Here is a 24,487-nt window from a genome sequence, read left to right as displayed (position 1 = left end):
TCAAATGCTTTATTGGAAGATAGAAGGGCTAATATCAAGGCTAGGACTAGGGGGAAGCAAGGAAGGCACCTACAGCATAAAATTTAAAAGACCATTTCTGTACATCAAATGACACAATCAACAGAATAAAAAAGGCAGTTTACAGAATGGGAAAAATATTTGCAAATCATACATCTGATAAGGGATTATTGTCCAGAATATATAAACAAATTCTGGAACTCAACAACAAAAAAATAAACAATCCACTTAAATATGGACAAAGGATTTGAATACACAATTCTCTAAAGAAGATATACAAATGGCCAATAAACACATGAAAAGATACTCAGTGTCGCTAATCATTAGGGAAATGCGAATCAAAACAATGAGATACCACTTCACAACCATTAGAATATCTTCTATAAAAAAAGATCCAGAAAATATCAAGTGCTGAAGAGAATGTGGAGAAATTGGAACCCTTGTGCACTGTTGGTGGAAATGTAAAGTGGTGTAACTGCAGTTCCATATCTGGGTACATACTCAAAAGAATTGAAAGCAAAGACTCAAAGAGATATTTGTACACCAATGTTCATAGTAGCATCATTCACAATAGTTAAAACATGGAAGCATCTAAGGATGAAGAGATAAATAAAATGTGATACAGGTATATACACACAGTGGCATATTATGCACTTGAAAGGAAGGAAATCCTGACACATGCTACAACATGAATGAACCTTGAGGACATGTTGGATGAAATAAGTGTCACAGAAGAACAAATACTGTTTGATTCCACTTATATGAAATACTTAGAATCATCAAATTCATAGAGATGGAAAGTAGCATGATGGTTGCCAGGGGCTAGGGAAAAGGGGGAAATAGGGAGTTTTTATATTTAGAGTTTTTATATTTAAGGGGTACAGAATTTCAATTTGGGAAGAAAAACATTCTGGAGGTGGATAGTGGTGATGGCTGTACAACAACATGAATGTCCTTAAAGCCATTAAACTGTATACTTAAAAATAGTAGATTTTATGTTATGTGTATTTTCCCATAGTAAAAAAACTTAAGGAGGCATCAGTCTTAGGGTTGTGCATATGTAGGATTGGCCCTTGGTATCCTGGCCCTGCTGGTATCACTCTGCTGCCCCAAATTTGTCTAGATGCTACTCATATATTCGAAACTGTACTAGATTGAAAACAAGTAATAATTATTATCATTGTTACTAATACTGGAATACTAAAAGTTGTGCATCCCGCGGACGCATTTTAGAAGGCTATCCATAAAATTTGTTTCCTGCATGGCTGCTTCTCATGACAGGATGGGGAAAGTATAAGGGACAGAACGTGAATATCGTCAAGTAACTAGGGCCAGGAGTTTGGGGTCAGTGAGAAGATCTAAATACACTCCAAATGGGTTGCATTAATTAGTTCACTTTGTTTACTTTATAGACTTGAAATTAGGGCTTCCTAGTTTCCATGCACATTTATGTAAGATAGTCTACAAATAAGGACATTCCCCTGGAGGCCTGGAAAGTTTCTGTTCATTTACTTCATTTTGTTTCCTCCATAAGGTTTGTAAAGGGAAGTTCCTGAGGTAGGTCTGAAGTCTATACTTTCACAGATAAAGTGCAAGGGAAGTTATAGATATGTTAACTGACAGTGGGAAAAGTAATGTAAGCACAGAGTGTCAGGCAAGATTGCAGTCATTTAATGAAGGGCAGTCAGTGGAGAGGCCTGAGTGAGGAGATAGTCATGCTCAGGTTCTGTCACCTCTGGATCGCTTGCCTGAATATATGCTAAAAGGGGAGAGATGGAGAGGAGGAAAAGGGGAAGCAGGTGGTAAGGAGGGAAGGAGAGAAGGAAGAAGGATTGGGAGGAAGGAAGAAAGGGAGTGAGGGAGGGAAAGGCACTCAGCACTTCTGCAACTGAATTGTCACTGTCCTTCGTCTCAGTCAATGTCAGCTCTTCCCTAGCTCCCGTATAGGAACCCATGAAATCATATTTAAATATTTCTGGCTGTGCACTCATTTCATGATCTCAATCCAGGCTTCTCCAACTCGCCTAGGTTTCTGTAATAGTCTACTCACTGGGCTTTCTTGCTCCTGTCAACTGTGTTTCTACACAGCAGGCCAGCAGGTCACCAGTCATCCAGTATTCTTTCTAAAAGAAAAATCTGTTTATGGTGCGCCCCTGCTCCCGGTGGATCCCCGCTGTTTTAGAAAGATACCCAAACTCCTTTACCTGGCCTATCAGGCCACTTGCCCTGCCCACCTGGACACCTGTCCACCCTCAGATCTGTAGTCCAGCCACTTTGGACCCCTTTCTATTTCTTGAATGGGCCAAGCTCTGCAGCTTCTGGGCTGTCACCCATGCTATCATGTTTACTTGGAACACCTCTGACCTTTTTGCTTCCTAGGACATACTGCTTGTTCTGTCCCTGGCTGAATTTTACTTATGCTTTGAATTTCAGCTTAAAAGTTAATTTCTCTAGAAAAGGTACCTTCCCCCACCCCCATTCAGTTAGGTTCTTATGCCATGTGCTTCCCTTACCGTGAATTTACCCTTGTTGCATATTTGACTGTCTTTCTCCGTAACCTGGAAGCTCTGCTAGGTCAAGGATTTTACGTATCATGTGCATCCATTTCCCAAGTGCTGGGAACATGGCAAGTTCTTTATATTTTTAAATGAATGGCTGTTTGGTGGCTCTAGCAGCACCTAAGTTTCCTTTTAACTGCTGTTCACTGTGGCTACAATATAAATAGGTCTCAGCTGCCTGACCCACCAAGAACTCCACAGCCTCTGAAAACTGGCAAGTGTCACCAGTAGCTTCCAAGTTTTAGTTAACCGGATGCTCACTTTATTAATACTTTGAAGAGGCCAGTGATTCTGACCTTCAGTTCAGCAGTTAATATTACATGTGGAGCTGTCTGCAAGTATGCATCTGTGTGAGTCAGGCTGGGCAGGCACCAATTGGTAGCCAAAAATTAATCTTTTCTAATCTCCTCATCCTAAATTTTGTAGCATCGAATGATTATCATGAAATTTGTATTTGCTATGTCTCATCAGTAGGGAAATAGTGGAAGTCTGTGGGTTAAAGATTAGTAGATAACTAGGGGTTTTGTCGGCTTTAGGCATGTAATTCTTAGTGTTAATCCTTGTCATATCTCATACACTCCAAATGGGTTGCATTAATTAGTGCCTCCAGGCACTAGTGGGGAGTAGGAGAGGATCGTTGATGCTGGGTTTAATAGGTGGCTAATCCTGGAACTTAGCTTAGTCTACCCCCCTGGCAGTTTTTAATGTCTTCTAGAGGTAAGATGTCTCTTTGTGTAAGTGTGTATGTGTAAATGGGTGCATGAATTTAGAGGGTTATTATATGTGGGGGAGTCCAGACAGCTTTGCTGTGGGACCTCACCTGAGTGAGTGTAGTATAGAAGAAAGGAATCACCTCTCTCGCCCCATAGGAACTGCTATTGAGAAGTGATTTTACAAATAACTCCCTCCAGACTGGGTTATAGCTGCATATCTATGGGACACTTGCACTTGGCATGCAACACCTTATACACTATCAGTGACACGAACAGCATCAGCAGATTTCTTGTCTACCAAGAGCAAGGGGGTGGTACACTACAAGCCAGTGCTGTTGTAGTGGCCAGTAGCACTGTTCTGCTTCGACCAACACTGGGGTCTAATGGGCAGTGGCAGCGCTGAGGACAGCGTGCTAACTTTAAAGCAGAGCCAGGTCGAGGTGTTGGTCCAGGAGGAGGGGTATTGTGGCTTTACAGTCTGTGTGGCAGAGCAATGCTCTGGACAGTGTACAACGTGGGTGTGTGTGAACACTCACTAGATTATTAAAATTTTTTAGAGATGGAGGTCTTGGAGAACTGGGCCAGGCAGAAGGGTGTTCCAAGCACCCAGATATGGGATGACACTGAAACAGTGAAACAGCTGTGGATGAAGAATAAAACATTGTGACTGAATTAGATGGCTTAAGAATATTCTGGCTAACCTTTATTTGTATATTGCTTTATTCTCTTTTGCTTCCCAAATCTTGCCACTTCAGTCCATTTTAAGCAGTATTGTTAAGATACAAGATAGCCTTTTAAAATCATAACTCTCTGGCTGTGTTACTAATAATTCTCACTCCTACCTCCATGCCAAACAAACAACAGCAACAACCAAATCTCATTGTCGTGTTTGGCCTCCTCCAGCCTGCCATCCACAAGCCTCTGTGAGCCGGCAGTTCCAGGGTTATTTCCCGTTAGTCTCTTTCACTAGTAGGTCTGTCTAAAGCAGATTGCTGGCTATTGCTCTAACGTGACCTGTGCCCTCTTGGCTTTGAGACTGTGCTATGTTGTTCACTTTCTCTCATTTTTTGCTGCTCACATCCAGCCCAGGATCTTCAGGGCCCAGATCCAATGACACCTTTCATGAAGTACTTCCTGCACTGTCTGGCCAAACATAACTGCTTCCTGCTCATCTTCCTGTTGGCTTCTTGTATTTGTTATGACATTTTATCACTTCCTGTCTTGTATTCTTGTAATTTGTATGTGTGGCTCATCTCCACTTGTTAAGTACAAGCCCCCTACAGGCTGAGACTTGGCCTTATATAACTGCTTTTCCCAGCAGGACCAGCCCTGTATTAGGGGAAATATTTGTTCCATAAAAGAATGAATAAGAACCAGCACTAGGAACATTTCTATTTTTCTGCTCCTCAGTACCGCTTCAGAGAGAGCTAGGTGATGTGTTTTGGGCTGAGAGAGAAGGGAGGAGTGAGTGAACTACCATATTTATAGATGACTAATGCTTTCCAAAGGAAATGAAAGATCTACAGTTATTACTACTTTGCAAAGCTTTATTTTCCCACTTAGGGGCCAGCCCTGCAATTTTGCAATCTGAAAAATAACAAAAAGCAAGTGCCATATATGAGGCAGTCCCCATGTTCTCCGTGGCTATTTTTAAGTCATTATAACGTGGTTTCGCCAGTGAAAAGCTTCTCCAGCAAAGGGTTATTGCCATTTTTCTGACTCATGTTTGTTTCTCACGCTCTCTCTGGTCTGGGACCGTATTCTTTACCTCATTCCTGCTATGCTGTTTCCCTATTTGAGTGTCCAAACTGGCACGCCTAACAGCTGACCCATAGCCACTTCCCTAAAATATCTCCATGGATATCCACAGTTTGTGGAACTTGCTGTTGGCCATCTGTGTCCGTGAAGGCCCATGGGCCCCAGAGTGTTGCATAAGGGTGGAGACAGTCAGCAGAAGGAGTCTGAGCTCTCCTGATGATGAAACAGACAGAGACAGGGAAGTTTCAGTCAATGGGGCAGCATAAAATGCCCACATACAGGTATATTTGTTTCATTCTAACAAAAATGGGGCCTAATAGTCAAAATGCTGGTATACTATTTCATTAGTGATAAGAAGGTCCAAATCGTGAACCACTTCAGCTCCCTGCCAGGGTCCACCCAGTCACATTCCTACTGGTGCTAGGTCTCCATCCCTTCCCTTCATTTGCTCCATTACATCACTTTTTAACATCCACCATAAGCACAGAGCTGGGAGCAATAACATCATGAAAGCTTTTAGACTGTAGAGATATTGGTAGCTTTCTTCACACTCACCCCTCTACACAAGCAGGGAGCTGAACAAATATCTGGCCATCTGAATGCACTGGAAACAGAACTGAATTTGGTGATAGAAGTCCTTGGTTTAGGTCTCTGTTTTTATTTTCCCCAGCCACATGCCCTTGGACATGTCATTTAACCCTTTGAGGCTTCGGGTTCTCAATGCTGGTTGAACTCTGAGTTTCCTTCCACTGTCCACCCTCTCTGATTGTGTTTGCAGACTGATGGACATTGCCATCTTTGGGCTAATGTCAACTCTTCTGAGTTACTATATATGCCACCAACTGGCCTTCCTGTCTTGTTCATCTCTAATTTCCACACTTCATCCAGAATCATCTTTTTAATAATCTTTCTTACAGAAGCCAAATCATTTCACTTCTCTGCCTAAAACTTAGCCCTCATTTTAAAAGTCCAAACTCACTGATGTGAATTCTTGATCTAGATTTTCCCTGTCCTTCAGTTCAGGCATGCCCTCAGCTCCTCCAGCCTTTAGCAGATGCTGTTCCCTCTGCATAAAGGTCTTTTCCATGTTTCTTTCAGCTTATTCTTACTTGTTCTTTGGGTGTCAGCTTAGACACCACTTCCTTTAAGAAGGCAATCCTCCAACATCCCACAGTACCCTGTGCTTATCCCTATTACAGTCTCATCACCCCATCTTCCCACTGTTTCTGTACTTTCCTCCCTCCCAGACAGTCCCTAACAGCAGCCCGGTGGCTTGTATCCTCAGTACAAGTGCCTGGCACTATGAATAACTGAATGGACATATGATGTGTCCCTCCTGAGCTTCGTGTTGGCCCTCCTCTCTCTAACCCCTCTGGTTCCCTGCACTGTCAAAACAGATGCCTATGCGCCAGCGAGCCAAGCCCTCTTGACCGCTGCTTCTCATCTTTATGGCCACCACAATTTCAGCCAAATACCAGCAGTGTTAGATACTCTTTTATTTACCTTCTTGGTTTCTGAGGAGGAAAAGAGCAAAAAAGGTTAGCAATGAAGATTGATGATCAACCTCCAAGTCCTTAGGTAGAAAAAAATTAATAGGCCAAAAGTGCTATCTTATATATGAACTCCAAAATTTATACTTAGAAAGAAAGAGTAAATCAAAGTCCACCTGAGAACAGAGTATGGAAATTCATGTGCGTAATCAACCAACTACCACACTGCTTCTCCTCAACAAATACAATGGAAAGAAGTATCTACCCCACCCCAGGTCCTAGATATTCTGTCTTTAGGGATTTATTCCTTTGGATTAAGTCAGACTTGAAATATACATGGCACATGTCCCACCAATCTCCATTCACATGCTATTGGCAGATATTGCTAAACGATAGCACAGCTCTTTTGGGAGGGCCTCAGAATCCTTCTCAACACAGTGCTCCAGTCCATAACTACCAGTAGGTCCCCAGCTTATACCTTATTCTCTAAAAGTGTCCTTTAAGATGCAGAAGCCCCAGGCTAGAGGACAGTGTAGATCACTGGAGCCTTGGGGTAGATTTACGGAGCAAGTGCTTTTTTCGAGACAGGAGAAACAAGACAGACTTTGGGTACTCAGGGAAAGAGAGGTGCCGAAGGGCAGGAGGAACATACCTCACAGAAGGGAAGGAGAGGCTAGGGGAGGAACCGCCACTTGAGTTCTGATCACAGAGGTTACTGGCTCTACGGCAAAGGCTAGTGAAGCCCATGAAGCAGGCCCTCCTGGAACCCAGGTCCTTTGCAGTGTGCTGTCTGGCTTCTGTCTCTGGCAGAGCACTGCCCGGAGTTAAACTTCCCCCACACAGGGACTGGGGGCTTACCCGGATTGTCAGACGTGGAAAGCTTATGTGAGTCTGGGCTAGAGAAGGAACATCATGACCAGTTTCCAGCTGGCAGGTGTTATGCTCGGCATGCTCCTCTCAGTCGAGCAAGAGCATGGCCGTGGGCGAGAAGCCCATAGAATGGAAAAGGGGTTTTCCAGTCCCTGGGTGGAAGGCCACACACTCTCCCTTGATTACAGGCACTGGGCAGCGTTTCTGAGAATTAGTGTCACCAGGTGGCTGAATGATGAAGTCTAGGCCAGCTACTTAAATTATCTCTCACGCCTCCAGCTGGGCTGTTCTGCAGGCCCCCGGACAATTGCCCAAATGCCCTCTGGGTGCTCTAGTGCCAGATGTTGATTCAAATAGGCCCATAATGGTACAGGCAACAGGAATGGCCCACACCTCACATGCTCAACCTGTCAAATGTCTTTTTAGATGGAATATATTTAGATGCCTGAGATCACTCAGCCATTAAGATGTTTTAATTACAAATGGAACCAAAGATTAATGTTTTCCTGGGGAGAGTAACATGCGTGGCTTTACAATGATTAATTCTTCATGAGAGGGAGAGGGGAGCTCGTGACTTTCTGTGTGTGTATATACACGTACACCTGCGTATTCTTGTACATGTGATGTTTCCATGAGTATCAAAAGCAAACAATAAGACACCTTCTGTCCTGAAAATTTAAAGATGGTAAAATCCCTGTTAACTCAAGACAAAGGCACTCCTACAGAATAGTATGCTTCTTCTGGAATAGTCCTCAGAGTCTGGAATGACAAGTCTAAGTTGATATTCTCTCTGCACTTCTTACCTGCTGACATAAGCAAGGATAGCAGCAGCCAAGAAGGTGAGTCCTTTCTTCTTCAGTGGATAGCAGTGGGGCCTGAGGATGACCTCGACCAGTGAGAAGGGCAATATGGATGTGTGCTGCAAGGAAAAAGATGACAAGTCATAGTATCGGTTATGATACAGTGCCGCTGACTCTTCCCCCTCCAGTCCACCTTCTTAAGCAGATACCAGAGCAACTTTCCAAAACTTGGCTCGGATCATACTCCTTAGATGCCCAAGGACCTACCACCTACAATACTGGCCCCAACTCCTCTGTCTGACTACTAGATTCTTTGTAATGTGCTGTCACCCTCTCTGGTCCTACTTACTGCCCGCTGCTCCCCTCTCCTAACACACATGCACCACACTAACACGGCCACACTCACACACACTCACGCACATGTACACTCTCCTTCATAGAACACGGCTGTTTCCTTCATTCTTTGCACTCAGCATGCTTGCTCTCACCCTCACACTTTTGCTCACACCTTAACTCTCTGTGTGGAATGTGTCTTCTCTCCCTGTATTTATATCGTTCATGTTCTTCACAGCCAGTGCAGTCTTCCATGATGCTGTCTCTGAATTTTCTCCTCTTGCTGCTTTCTCTCACTCAGTTCTGCTGCATTTATACCTTGTGCTGTGTAGTCTAACACTTGTGGTGTGTATTCGTAAACTCAGCAAGGGAGGGGCTGAGAACATACGTAGCCTATCTCTGCATCCTTCATTGCACGTGACACTGCCTAACCGTCCTGTTGACAGGTGGTGGGTGCTGTGGGAGAACCTCCCTCCGAAACCTCTGTGTCCTCCCTACTCCTTCCCTGCCTCATCCCCTCCTTCATAACCATTTCTTTTCTCACATCTTTCAAACCCTTGACACTGGAGTTTTAAAAATGACATAATCAAGGAACTAAGTCTTTAGAAATAGCGGTGTTTTTGGATACAAAGGCCGCTGAGTTCCATTCCTCTCCTGGTGATGGGAACTGGTCTGGGAAAGGTGACTTGAATCTATGTGCAATGTCCTTTCACTTATTAAACACATTTTTTAAGTCCCCTCTGCCATACTCTGCACTTACTGGTAACATCTCATAGTGTTAATATTTTACCCTCCCTACATTTATAGCTATCATTCCTCTTTCATTCCTGCTCCCCAGTTTGCTCAGCTCTTGGCAGGCTCTTGCATCCATAGCCTCCACCTGCAAGCTCCTTCCCATCCTTTTTCCTGAGCCCCGAGGCAGCTGTGTCAGCACTTCAGTTTCAATAGGCTGGGACTTAGGAATGTCACAGTGTTCGTGTCGCCGTGCTCTGATGCTAAGCTGTGCTGCTGGAATCCTGGGCACTGGCTCTGGGCATCCTTTGCTGCCAGTCATACCAGTTTTATACTCAGAGGCATCCCCAGGAGCCAGTAGCTTCCTACATGAGCTAGCAAAGGTGCAGTCAGGATATCAGCACCTTTCAATGACAAGAAATGTGACAAGTTTTTTTTTAACATTTTTTTATTGATTTATAATTATTTTACAATGTTGTGTCAAATTCCAGTGTAGAGCACAATTTTTCAGTTATACATGAACATGTATATATTTATTGTCACATTATTTTCTCTGTGAGCTATCATAAGATCTTATATATATTTCCCTGTGCTATACAGTATAATCTTGTTTATCTGTTCTACATTTGAAATCCCATCTGTCCCTCCCCACCCCCCGCCCCCTTGGCAACCACAAGTTTGTATTCTATGTCTGTGAGTCTGTTTCTGTTTTGTATTTATGGCTTATTTTTTTTTAGACTCCACATATGAGTGATCTCATATGGTATTTTTCTTTCTCTTTCTGGCTTAGTTCACTTAGAATGACATTCTCCAGGAGCATCCATGTTGCTGCAAATGGTGTTATGTAATCAGTTTTTATGGCTGAATAGTATTCCATTGTATAAATAGACCACATCTTCTTTATCCAGTCATCTGTTGATAGACATTTAGGCTATTTCCATGTCTTAGCTATTGTAAATAGTGCTGCTATGAACATTGGGGTGCAGGTGTCATTTTGAAGTAGGGTTCCTTCTGGATATAGGCCCAGGAATGGGATTCCTGGGTCATATGGTAAGTCTATTCCTAGTCTTTTGAGGAATCTCCATACTGTTTTCCACAGTGGCTGCACCAAACTGCATTCCCACCAGCAGTGTAGGAGGGTTCCCTTTTCTCCACAGCCTCTCCAGCATTTGTCATTTGTGAATTTTTGAATGATGGCCATTCTGACTGATGTGAGGTAAATGAAACCGATGAAGGCTTGATCTCCAGAATATATAAGCAGCTCATATGACTTAATAAGTAAAAAACAACCCAATCCAAAAATGGGCCAAAGACCTAAACAAGCAATTCTCCAAGGAAGAAATACAAATGATCCATAGGCACGTAAAAAAATGTTCAGTATCACTAATTATCAGAGAAATGCAAATCGAAATGTGACAAGTTTTGATGGAGCAGGGATGGGATAAGAAGGAACAAGCCTTAAATATAGGACATTACTGGGTAGGGGGAGCCTCCTAGGGCCCTGTCACACCTGCAGTTGGGTGGCACAGAGCAATTAGGCCTCTTAAAGGCCCGGGGCACCCACATTTTGATAGAAAAGCCTAGAGAAACAGCATTGCAGACAAACCACGGCTTTTATAGACTTTGTCCAAGGTTGGCTCTTAACATACTAACTGGTTGGCCATACATATGTAAAGACTTCCAGGCCCACTGTGATACCCTGCATATTTCTTTGGTCTAATTTTAGGCTACAGTTTCTATGTGTCTCCTTCCAGGAAAAAAGCATGGTGTTTAGGGACACACACTTTTGAATCTGACCTTAAACTAGTTACTGAATCTGTCTTGAACTTCAGCTCCCTCAGTTGTAAAATGGGACAACAGACAGTACACATGTCATAGAAGTACCGCTCCGAGGACTAAGATAAGTGTGTGTAAAGGGCTTAGTCCTTGGCTCAGGAGAGCTTCCAGTGAGCATTAGCTATGACTGTCACCATTAGCCTTGTGATTGTCATCCCTTGTCTCATTGGTGGCCTGGAGTGAAGTGGGGTGAGGCAAGGTTGTGAGATGTCCACAGCGTCAGGTGCCCAGATGCACTCTGGCCTGTGGCCTGCAGGCAGATGGAGTGTGATAGCAAGGCCATCCCCATGGCTGCCCCACGGCTCCCTCCCCAGCCCACAGCTAGTGCCTACGCTCCTAACCATTGCCACCTCGGAGCCCTAGCAATATTCTGTGACTAATATTGTTCTTTTCACTCAGAGGCCACTTCAAGAGGCCACAGCTGTCTGCCCAGTACAGCTGTCTGCCTTTCGGTCCGCCTTCACTCAGCCACAGCCAGGGGGATCCAACTTGTACTAGGAACTATTAGCAGTCCCATTATACTGGCCATTGATCTAACAAATTTTATTATCCCTGCTCACAGTCAGCAACTTCTGTTCTTTACATTAATGACCATTTGGAACAGAATTCTTGTGGAATAGTGTAGTGCGTTTGCATTAGGAGCGGATGAATTCACAGTGATTAATGCTTTTACAACAAATAACTCAGGAATGCGTGACTGGTTACCTCTTCTAGGAGCCTGCCCTTTGCAAGTGACATTCAATTGGATTTCCAAATGAATTCTCCCTGATGGCTTCTGAGAAGTTTACTTCAGTGATGTCATTAGTGATGGGCCATATACTGTGGCTTAATACCAGCTAAAAGGCCTTTAAAAGAATCACTTTTTTTTTTTTTTGATCAGGGCTGGGGGTAGGAATGAGAAAAGGAGGAAGGCTACATTCTGTGAGCTTTCTAAACATGGAGCTACTGTGAAGAGTCAGGCGGGACTCAGTAAACCTCCTGGTATTTCACCTTATGTTGATATAAATTGTATAACCTTTGTCAGGCAGCACATATTTTTTTAAAAACAAAAAAAATTCAGTAAGAAAAATCAAATATGCTTTCTGCTTCCAAAAAACTCTAATAATTAGGCTGGGATTGGCACAAATTAGAATGCTGCCAAAAATTACTGAAAACAGTGACTCACTCTGTATTTCAATTAACAGTTTCTCAGTTTCCCTTATAAACAGTGAAGCTGACAGAAATTAATTATCTCAAAGAGGGTAAAATATTTCTTTCCAAAGTAAACAAAACATCATAGGCTGAAACAATAGTATGTGTAAATAGAGGGGATGGAAGGAAACTATCTTTCCTTGTCAATTAAGCCATCACTTTGTTTGATTTTTCTTTAAATACCTCATTCCAAAGCACTGGTTAAAAGGACAGTGTTGTTCTTTTCCCATCCTTTTCTACTAAATTACTCCTTTTGCTCTTGTCCTCAGTGTGATGCCGACTTTCATCTGAATGTCTAGGAGACAGAACTATAAACATGAAAGATTGATTTAAGTATTAGTATAATCATTGCACTTTAGATTCCTTGGTTGCAAAATAGCCTTGTAAATAAGTGTTAAAATTTACCAGCCCATAGAGAATTCCTACAAGGTTACATGAGTGGCAACATGGAAAGTAATGAGCACTTATTTTCACTTGTCTCATACCAGTAGATAAGTAGTTTCTATAAACAGCTTCCCTGTGTCTGAAGCTAAACTTATGATGGGATGCATTTGCCTGACTTGAGAAAGAGGCAAGCTTCAATCACTGAGATAACCCAAGGAGCCAGTAGTTCTTCATCCTTGTCATACAGGCTCCAAAGACTGACTCCAGAAGGCAAGGATGGTCACACTCCTCTCTCTAAGATTCTTGGGGGTCCAAGAGCAGCTAATTTTCTCCAGTGAAAGAAATTTAGAGGCTACATTTTAAAAATCAGATGATAACGTTTAAAAATAATCTCCCTGCCTCTTTCCTCTGTTTCATTTCCTTATTGCACTGCCTCTTGTGTTGAGTTGCCCAAGATAAATAGGCCAGCTTCTACCTTTTGACTGGTCATTAAGAAGCTTTCTCCTTCATATACTGTTTCTAGTAATGAGCTTATAGAATACTGTCCACTTCAAAGTTGCTTGTCTTCTCCGCCCTTCCTCTGTTCAAGCAACACTTGGATCCGGGAATTAATTCCTTAACATTGGTTCTTCCCAAACAGGTTCTTTTCCCCAAGTCTCTAAGATAATGTCTTTGGTTTGTTTATGGTGCTAATGGATAGATATTTTAAAATGAAGTTTTAGTATACCAGCAAGTTTTCATTTCTGGGTACATTAAGGAGTATACTTTTGCTTACTATATATTAAATATATCATTTAAAATTTTTATTTAAAAAATGAAAGCCTTCACAAAATCTCCTTAGGGCAAACACATGGTCAAAACATCAATTAAAACTTAAACATAAATACAACAACAGACATGAAATGGAGGCAAAACAAACCTTAACAGAATGCCACTACACTCAGGCTTGTTATTACACTGCTGGATCATATTCCTTGAGCTTGAAAACTATACACAGTAAAACCACGCAGTAATCATTGTTTTGTAAATCCTAGTAAGGCGATCTCTGGTTTTGATAATACTCATTTGCCAGCTAAAAAATTTTACCTCACTCCTCACCAACTTCCCTCACTGCACTTTCTGCCTCTAACTCCTGCAGTTTGGTTCAATGGTGATGGTCTTTCTGGGAATATTTTATATCCAAAAGCAGGCACCATCTGTATTCTCTATGGCCTCTGTGTTATTCAAGGTGCAATTCTGCTTTAAGTCAAACTAATATATGGTAATCTGGCTATGTAGACATATACTATATTGCTTACATTTCTAGGGGACTGATTTTTTTCACTCTTCCACCTGCACCACCTGCAGGAATCTTTTTCACCTCAAATACTAGAGTTTGGAAGATAATTGGATTTGTAAAAATTCCCTTTTCTACTTTCTAGGAACTCAAGTGCACAGAGCAGACACTACTATAATTAAAGAGTCAATGTTCAAATGCCTGGGGATGAGGGATTGGGAAGATAAACCACCACAGGAAAGAGCCAAAGTCTTTTCTTTGATCTCCATAGTCTACTTAGGTGGGCTGACACAGCCCGGTTAGGTACAAATTCAGAGAACAGAAGTTAAAAACCAATAGTCTTATTTACTGTGGGAAAGTAGTAATGATTGCAATTTACTCTGATATGCACCAGAAATAAGATGAGTTGTTGGACGGATAGATGCACAGACTTGTGATAAAGCAAATACAGTGAACTATTAATAGCAGAACCTAAGTGGCAGGTAATACAGGTGGCCACTGTAAAATTCTTTCAACTGTGCTTTATGTCTGAAAATTTGCCTAAAAAAATATTGAGAGAAATGTGAATAGTCTTTACTGACCTGAAAAGAGAAATGAATGCTCCATTGAGCTGATAAAGAAAACCCATGGCATTATTTATGAACTTGTATGTGAATTGAACAGGTGGTTAAATGATAACTTCCTTAACCTTCTAAGGGGAGTTTCTAAGTGATTTTTACTTACTACACTGTTGTCCTTTTGGTTAATATGTAGTTTAGCCAGCATTTCAAAGCATCATTCTTCTAGGAAGCTAGTCAGCTTTGGTGGTGTCCAGCTTGGTGAAGAAGTAGCCATTTACATTCTAGCCAGTTGAGACTAAGTCCAAAGAAAGATCTGGGATCTTAAGACCCTACAGTCAGGAGTAAATCTGCCTCTTCCCGTTCTGTTCTCCTCCTCTCTGTCCCTGCCTCTCTAAAGCACTTGAATCCCTCCCTCTAGTTTAACTCTCTCCAGCACTAATAACACCCTAGACACCAGCTATAATCAGTGGCTCATTCCTTTCCTTCTCGTATCCGAACTTGATTCACTTTCCCCCTTAGGTACTTCCTATAGCTGCCTGTTCTTTTATCTTCCCCAGCATCACCTCCATAGCTTTTTCCTATTTTGGTATTTACTCAACATTGCAATCAGATCAACCTTCACAAAACAAATTTCAAGTTACTATTCCCCCCCCCCAAAACCTTCTGTGGCTCCCTTTTGACTCAGTCTACTATCTACTCATGTGATCTCACCTTTCTCCCATTTCCCACAGTATCTCAACATGCTTCCTCCCTTCAGCTCAATCCATTCTCTTCATTGTGTTTCATTCTGTTTGCCTGCCTATAATTCCTCCCTCTTTTCATTTACCTAACTTTTCTTTAATTCTTCTCTCCCAGCCAGATCCACACACTTTTGAGATGCCTTCCAGCCAAAAGCACACACATTGACATGAGAAGATGTAAAAGAAATCAGGACCCAGGAGAACTCTGAAACAGGAACGTGCCAACCAGAGGCTTGCAGGGCTGCTGCTTAAATTCCAATTTAGCAATTCTTTTCCAAACAACCAGAGTGAAAAGAGAGATTGAATGTGTACAGTTCCTTTTTTTAGGGAAAATTAAGTTTTTCCACTAGTAATTAGACCTCAAAGAAATTCCTGCCATTGCATTTAATTTAGAGAACACTAAATAACAGCAGACAGTGCTCTCAACAGTGTCCTTGTAACAAGACATTTCAGAGATCTAAGTTCCATAAAATGATAAGGTCTGATAAAATTTGAAGGCAAAATAGTAAAACACAATCTATTGAGGGGGATTCTGCCTGTATGGAGATAATATTTTATAATCATGTAAGCTTCTGATGGTCAGAGCAGTAGGGAGACTCCAAAAATACCATTTCCTCCACGGGTGGTATTGTTTGTTTTTGTTCCAATTGTCAGTCAGACAATAGCCAGCGTTTTATTCTGTTTAGAGCCGGGAATGTAGGTGTTATACACTGTTAATGATACAGAGATCTAAATGCTTGGAGGAATTCAGAGTCGGTGATGTTGACATTCTTTTATTGTAAATAAGAAAAGAAGCCTGACCAAGGGAACCACCCTGTCTCTCGGAGCTGAGTGCACAGCCCTTTCTGCAACCTCTGGGGCCTGTGTCACATGCATGGCACACCCATGTCACATCCTGCCTTTGCATGAGATGCTCACTCTCTCCTGTCCTTCCAAGCTCTTTTGGTTTGCACTAGATGCTTCAGTGCTTAATTACATTTAGTTTTAATTTTTCTAGTCTCAATTTCATGTATTTTTCTTTTCTATTCTCAATTAGATTGTGAACAATTTGAGATCAAAGCTCTCATTTCCTATTTTTCCAGGACTCCTCTCCACCCTCTGATTAATGAATACTTTTTGACTGATTTTCTTCATTTGAACCTATGTGTTACAAAATAGAATTAAGCCTTTAATATGGCCTGCAAAGTCCCTTGTGATCTGGTTTCCTGTCCTATCTTACTTCCACACCATGCTACCCGCTCCTACAGCCTTCACCCTGTCCTTACTCCCAGATTACTTTGCCCTCCACCCACAGTTCCCTCTCTCACATCACTGATGCAATGCACACTTATGTCTCCCTTCCTTGAGCCCCCTCCACCTTCTTCTTACTTTACAGGACTCAGCGTAGACATCACTGCCTCCAGGGCAGAGTCTGAAACCTCCGGCAGGTGCCCGGGCTGCCACCATTTCATCTCTAGTTCCTAACACAGCGCTTAACTCTCTGGCCAATTAATTTCTGTGGCATTAATGAATGAATCAGTGCAACAATGGAGTGGAGCAGAAGAGGAAGAAGAGTTCTTTCACATAGCCTTGGGAGACAGTCAGCATCCTGGAGTGAGAGGATGACAGCTGCAGGCCAAACTCAAGTGGCATTATCAGGCTGTGCCAGTGGTTAGCAGGGCCGCAGTGTCGATCCCACTTCAGGCTTGTCACCTTTACCCTTAGCCATAGCTATAGATGGCATCCCAAATCCTGAAAATGGGTGTTGTGAGTCACAGGGAAACCTGTGAGAAAATGAGACTCTTGAGAACAGCCTCATGGCAACATCCCGGCAACTAAACTGTAATCTCGCTAAAGGGATGTCACCACCCTGCAGCCCTGCAGGAGTAAGCAGGAAGTTAGGAAACAGTTGGCCAGTGAAGGCTTTTCTTTGTTTGGGACCCATTGGCCTATGGCCCTCCATTCTGAGATTGGGCCAGATTGAAACTCCTCAAGTTTTGCTCCGTATCTTCTTTGTATATCCTCCTTTATGTCAATCTGTAATCCATCCTTCCATGCTTCTGTGCCTGGCTCCACAGAGCACACACATGAAGACTTGTTTTTAAGACATAGACAGATGGGCAGCTCTCTGGAAAGCTGCTCCAAGTTGGAGGAAAGAGACTGTTCTTTTCAAGAAAGAGAAAGTTTTGGAAGCATAGGGATTTGCTTTTACTTTAGAGCCACCATCTCTCAGGGCACCATCCGTTCCTCTCAGATATCTCATCTTGATTTCAGTAAAGGATTCAGAATGTGTAGGCAGCTGGTTTCCCTAGGAGAGAACAGTGATTCAGGAAAGCACCCTATAAGCATACGCACCAGGGCATACGTTCTAGACTCTTCATGTGACTGATCCCGTGGTGGGCCAGTTTCCACACTTTCTTCTTTCTGCCTCTGGCCTTCCCTTGCTGACCCATCAGGGTATTATTCCAAAAGGGATTCACCAGCTGTTCTGCAAGAATGGCGGTTGCTCATTGGAGATTTTCCCAAATGCATTTAGCCTGTATGTTAGTTTGTATGAGGGGCATATGAGCTCCCTGTAGGGGTCTTCCCAGTAGGGGAGAAGATGGCTGGGAGTGGGGCCTAGAAGTAAAAGAAAAGGAAAAGTTTTCTTGGAAAATGCCCTCATTTGGTGTCCATCAAATATCTCATGAGAAGCAGTTATGTTTCAGCACTCCAAGCAATTAAAAGGTCTGTAAGATATGGTCTTGGAACGCAAAGAAAAAATTAATGAATTTCAACTTACATTTATTGTAACTCTCCAGGTTACATGCTAGGCTGGTTCTAAAGCATTATGTAGTGGGGGCTCTGAAAGTGTTAGGCAGCAGTAGGCAGCACTGAGTTGAGCCCTTGGAGTCCACAGTGGAAGAGAACAAGTTCTTGTTTACCACAAAGACCTGCTTCTCCTTTGTGTGCTAGGTGAAAATCCTTCCCACCGAAGAGACTCAAGAGCTCTCTTCAGCAGCTTTTGTGGCATCCCAAACTCTGTCTTCTCATCTCATTGAATGCTACTTAAGCTGTGCTTGGTTATTTCAAAATAAAAATTATAATTTTCTTTTATTAACAGCAGGTAACTATAATCACAGACTACTTTTGAAATTATGAACAATTATTTTTCTTTCTGAGAATCAAAAAGTGAAACATAATGAAAACAAAAGGGCTGCCTGTAGGATATCAAACTGAAGAAGTCCTATAGGATGGTAGATGCACAAGTTTGGTGCTCAGAAGAGAAATCTAGCTGGAGGTGGAGATTTAGGAGCCATCGGAGGGCAGAACGTTTTTTTAGTGTCAGTAGATGAGAGGACCCAAAGAGAGTGTTTGAGTGAGAAGAATGATAAAGGATCTAGAAGTAAACACTGTGGAACAGCAATAGCTAAGCCAGGGTTTCTCGTTCTCTGAACTACTAATGTTGAAGAATAGATAATTCTTTGTTGTGGAGGGCTGCCTCTGCAGTGTAGGATGGGTGGCAGCATCCTTGGCTTCTACTCACTAGATGCCAGCAGCCCCTACCTGCCCCCAGTTGTGACAGTCAAAACTATCTCCAGATATTTCCATGTGTCCTCTGGAGAACAAAAAGAATCCCATTTGAGAATCCTTGATTTAAGTGATGCGCAAAAGAAGAGCATCTTTCAAAGGTAGTTGATGAGGTATGGTCACAAAGTCTGGAGGTAAGGTAAAAGAGGAAAGAGGATATTTTGAGAAAAATATGTAATCACCTGTGTCAGAGGTCAAGGAAAGGTATTAAGATGTGAACACCAGTGCCCCTGGTTTTGAGTCAAGAACATGTGGTGAGCACAGAGCTTGCTCTCGTGTCTCAAATTACTCCTTCTTCCTTCTAGGCTGACTCCCGTGTTCCTTGTCCAGTCTCCTGCATCTTTGGGTTTCAAACTCCTGTTCGTAGTATTTTTAGACTTGCACCTTGGAGTCCCTGGGCTCTGGGAGAAAGTTAACACTGAGATATCTCCATGACTGCCATTGCCATCTGTCCCACAATCTCTAAGAGTGGGTGGAAATCTGGATAAGTTTGTAAGTGTAAAATTTGGGAACCTACATGTGAGACAAATTGATGACAAGTCTGCTGGCTCAGTGAACCCTTTATACTCCTGGGAATGCAAGCCTGGGGCATTGAGAAGTCTTCCTATTGCCCAGAAATTTGGCTTACTTCCTTAACGTGGTCTTAGGAAAAATAAAACAAAATTTCTCAAAAGGTCACAAAATTCCCTCTCACCAGAGAATAGTACACAGCATGCAGCAGAATATAAGATAATACAAATTTGTGCTTAATTGTTGCATTGCCTGGCATGGAAGGCAGGCAGTTTGATCACCTCCAGAGATCACTTTATGATCAAGAGCCTTTTCTTAATTGCTGGAAAACACTAAGGGCCTCCTCTCCAGGGACAGTTGCCAGGATTAGAAAGGAGAACATGCCACCAAATTGATCTATAATCACAATTTAGTATTATTAAATAGCAAACTGTGGAATAAGCCTTAGGGAACAGGGCTCCTGTCCCTAATAAAGGGATGAACAAAAAGGATAATTTAATCATTAGTTCTCCTCTTTTGCTTATGCCTACCCCTTTATAATGAGTATTTTAGAAACTGCATTTTCCTCTCAAGTGTATCCTGACCTTCCCATACTACCTCCCCACTCCCACCGTATCTGATTATATGGAATGTTAACTGGAATTGCTCAATTAGGGGTTGGTTGCATAACTTAGAGATGTGTGCCTTCAAGAACACTGGAAATGCTTCCAGGAGGTGAAGGGAGGTAACTTAATCCTGCACAAACTTAATCCTTCCACCATAAACCACTTCTGTATTCATGTATTTGAATCTATGTCCTACCAGGTCCTGTCCCATGCTTTTCTCCACTAGAGAAGCTTCTGACCATGGATTCGAATTTTTGTCAGTTTTTTTTTCCTATTCATTGTTTCCTCGTCTACTGTTGCAAAAGTCATAAAGTCCATTTCTGTGTGCTTATTCTAGAATTGTAACATGCTTATTTAACTTGGTTACAGCTAACGTAAGTCATTATTTCTAACCCCTCCCCACCAGCAATCCAGGGGGCTTTAGAATGCCTTAATTCCAGTCAGCCCTCTCCCAATTTATATTCTGTTTTCATCCAGGATTTTAATTCATTCTTGTTAAAAATCACCATAAACTGAACAAATTGCTTACCATTGCTTTTGGTATCTCGTCCCTCCCTTTTGAGATCATTTTCCTTCTTCCTAAAGTACAGCCTTTAGCATTTCCCATTACTGAGGGTCTGTGGATGATAATGTCTGTTTTAGTGTGTCTGAAAATGACTTTATTTTGTCCCTGTTTCAGAAGGTACTTTCAGAGAGTAAATAGGGTGGCAGTCTTTTTCTTCAGTACTTTGAAGTTGTTTTACCACTTCTCTTGGCTTCTATGTTGCTATAGAGAAATCAGCTATCAGTCTAACAGTAGTTTCTTTTTGGGAAATCAATTTTATTAACCTGGCTGCTTCTAGGATCTTTTTGTTTAAGGTGTCTGTGATGTCATACAAATGGCTATATATCTCCCCTGTGTCCTGTGTGTCATTTGGGGGGCACTTTTTTTTATTTTTGGTTTTTGTTTGTTTTGGGGGAAGGTAATTAGGTTTACTTATTTGTTATTATTATTTTTCATTTAATGGAGGCACTGAGGATCAAACCCATGACCTCATGCATGCTAAACATGTGTTCTAACACTGAGCTATACCCTCCCTGCTTTTGGCACTTCTTGAATTTGAGGATTAATTTTTCATATATTCCAAGAAAGAATCACTATTTCTTTCTTCAAATATTGCCTAAACTAAACTTCACTCTCCTTCTCAGCTCTTCTGTTTTATTTTACCTTTGGGGAATTTCCTTTTTTTTTTTTTTTGTCAGTAAGTTAAACATTTAAAAATACTTTAAAAAAATATTTTATTCAACATTTTGCATGTCTTGTAATGTTTGTATGTTTGTTTGTTTTAGGCTACTGTTGCTTTCTGTAGCCAGAAACAAACGTCACTCAGGACCTTGTTTCCTTTAGATGGATAACTTTCTCCTCATGTTAAGAGTTGTGGGCATGATTTGGAAGGATGCGGGCATTTATGTTATCAGCCAGGATCCCATCAGGAACACAGAAACCCATTGAAGGATTCCAAGGATGAAGGTTTTAGAAGCTTGACAGCTGTTAGAAATGGTAGGGCAATAAAAGTCAGGGAAACTTCTGCTAGAAGGGGGTGATTCGGGGGAGCTGGCCAAGAAGCAGTGGCAAATCTCAAGTCTCCAGGGGCTGCCTGCCTTGAACTCTGCTGCTTGTAGTAAAGCCTGTGATTCCTGGGTGCTTGTCCAGCAACTAATGCTAACCTCATGTTTGCAACCTTCCCACACATCTGTTCTCAGCTGCCACTAAGAAAAACTGCTTCCTCACTTTCATGTCTCAAGAGAGTGCCTCTCATCGGCTGACTCTCACCTGGAACCATATGGAGAAAGGAATTCTAGGAGCTGTATGTTGGTTCGGCATATCCCCTGTTACACAGAGACTAGAGAAGGGGTGTTGGTGATTCCAAGCTGACAACACGTGGCAGAGGTTGTTACATATCACTGACGGCACTTTATGTTGCACACATGTTATTTTATTTGCTCCTAATAACATCACTGAGAATTAAGAACTGTAAACACACCTATTTTAAGGAACCAATACCCAGAGTAGGTCTATTAGCTTTTCTAAAACCACAAAGCAAGACAATAGCAGAAATGGGGCCAGAATTGACATTTCCTGGTTGTTAAGTCAATTATTTTCATGGAATCAAAAATTAGCTCTTAGAAAACAGCTGAGATCAATCATTTTTACAACTGAGACACAGAGATAAGAAATTTTGCTTCCCCTCATCCCAATCTAATTTTGAGGGATCCAGTTCCAATACCTTTCTTCATAATAATTTATCCCTTCAAACTTTTTAGCCCAAGAAAAACCTTAACAGATGTGAAAGGACATTTGTGAAGATAGAATATGATTCACCAGATGGTCCATTTCCTGGTGACCTGTACCTGGAGATGTCTTGGACTGTCTGAACCATGCTGTAAAAGTCACCACCTCAAAAAAAAACCCCACTAAGATCAAGTGTCATTATCGTTGGATATGCAACTTAATATTCCAGTTGTCAAATATCATTCAACAAATATTAAGCACTTTTTTTGGCTAGGCTTACAATTTCTGTGATCATTATGATATTTTAATGCCACTAACTCTGACATTATTAGGTTAGCAAAGTATTTTAAAATATGTCAGAAAAAAGTATGCATATTAATTAAAATGTTCCCACATATAAGCCTTAAACTAAACTCCCTGGGTTGATTGGTGACAAAAGACTTTTATTAAATACTATTTGATAAGTTTAGTATCTCTGCCAATCATCGCTACAAAAGAATATTTATTGTCAAGTATGAATTGGGTAAGAAGGGAAATATCACTGTATTGTTGTCTGTTAGTCATAAGTTCTAAGACAATAGCAAAAACAGCACTTCCAAGCAATGGCTTTGCCCTCTTGCCCTTGATCAGCAGGCTTGTTTCTAACATCAGCTTTTTATTCTGTTTTTGAACATTCATAATTAGATAGCTGGTTCTTTGAGTGAATCGGTGGAGTGTGCGCCAACATGTCTATAGATCTTTGTGTTAGTGGAGGTAATCTTTAATGGCATCTGGGCCCTTTTAGATGTCACTCTGTTGTTAAAAGACTGCAAGTATATACTAAGCGATTAGTGTAGAATCACTGAGCACAGGAGCAAGATCTTCACTTTTTACTCACATTCTCACAGACTCTGGCAGTCACCCCAGTCTCCCACAGCTTAGTGTTGTGAGCTCCATAGAGAAAGAGCTCTTTCTTGTTCTCATGTTCTCGCTCTTCTTCAGCTTTGCTCTAAGTATAAACTTTAAGAGAAAATAGATGATCTAGTGAATACATGAAGGTGATGGGAACAGGACGAAGCTGGTAAGTAAGACTGGTAGGAGGTTGGAAGAGTTGGTGAGATTTAGGAAGCAGTTGGCAAAGCAAGTACCAGTATATAAATGAATGTGCCCAGTGGATTAGGAGATGGGAATGAAGGGCAGGGCTGAGGATTCAAAACTTAAGATATAAAGCGTCTGAGAGCTAGGAATCCATGTGATGGTGGGTAATATGTGGGCTAGTGGAATGACCATCAAGTAGACTAGATAATGTCCTGTAGAAATCATCTGCTGGCTGGTAATCCAAGGACCTGGAGGTGAGAGTGAGATAAGGACTTGGACAAACTCAAATTCCCAGTTAGGCACAAGTGATTGCTTTATAGGCAGAAAAGATAAAGAGAACAGGGAAAGAGTTGTGGGGGCTGGTTGAGAGCCTGTCAGCAGCTCCCTGTTCCAGGTCAGGACTCTGCAGCTGTCGGTGTCTGTCTGTGGGGTCATGAAGCAACTAGAAGTGTGAAAGTGGCTTTTCTGTGATGGCTCTCTAATCGGGAAGGGGATGTCCACTCGAATCTGACAGAGAAGGCTATCTCGCCCACCTCTAGGTTGCTCTTGGGCATTTTCACTTCTGTCTGAGATCATGGGACTTTAGCTCTTCCTTATCCACTTAGATTTTATTTATTTCTTTTGGTATTTCGAGAGTTTTAGGATCTCTGTTGTGAGTTTCTGCATTCTGGTTATCCTCCAGCGCAAAGTTATTCTTTCCCTTGGTAATGTTACACATGGTTGCCATGCAAGTGGGGATTAATTACATCAGAGGGGAGACCTGCTAGCAAACCCTCAAGGGCACTGAATGATTTCAGTTATTCAAATTCCCAGTAACTTCTTAGGAGACATGTAAAATTTTTTGATTGATTATTAAAAACCTTTGACTTCGATTTTGAAATAGGGATATATTTTCTGCTGTTTTCTTCTATTTAAAAAAGAATCCATTGGTAGAGCATCACTGGATAATGAAACTGTAAAAGCAAGCTACTCTTCAGCACACATTGGAAGTTCTCTGAATTGGGATTAAAAAAAAAAAGATACAATTTCACCATTTTGGTTCCTGTTCTCAGGAGATGAAGAAAGCAGGTGCTATGATTGCTTGGTTCTAAGTTATATAAAACCGTAAGTGGACTGGTAATCCTTTGGCAGTTCATTATCAGAATCTCCTCTGTTTACCTTAAGACTTCCTGAGGGGCAGGATGGCTTTATTGTCCTTACTCAGCTAACTCTGCT

General features: G+C 41.8%; 1 protein-coding gene across 3 annotated transcripts in view; it reads right to left on the bottom strand.

Annotated features, from left to right (window-relative positions):
* The window catches only part of ADTRP (androgen dependent TFPI regulating protein), a 56,413-nt gene that overhangs the window by 13,545 nt on the left and 18,381 nt on the right, over positions 1 to 24,487 (bottom strand). For 2 of the 3 annotated variants that reach the window (XM_072945678.1, XM_031688107.2), the window contains one exon: positions 8,211 to 8,326. In XM_072945678.1, coding sequence (XP_072801779.1) covers positions 8,211 to 8,326 — 116 coding nt within the window. Of the gene's footprint in view, positions 1 to 4,815; positions 5,261 to 8,210; positions 8,327 to 24,487 lie in introns of those variants that run through there. The other variant, XM_031688108.2, reaches the window with a different exon arrangement.

This window comes from Vicugna pacos, chromosome 20 (assembly GCF_048564905.1).
Source record: "Vicugna pacos chromosome 20, VicPac4, whole genome shotgun sequence".
Classification (NCBI taxonomy): Eukaryota; Metazoa; Chordata; class Mammalia; order Artiodactyla; family Camelidae; genus Vicugna; species Vicugna pacos.
The sequence above is the reverse complement of the archived record's forward strand: the minus strand, read 5'-3'. Positions and strand labels throughout refer to the sequence as shown.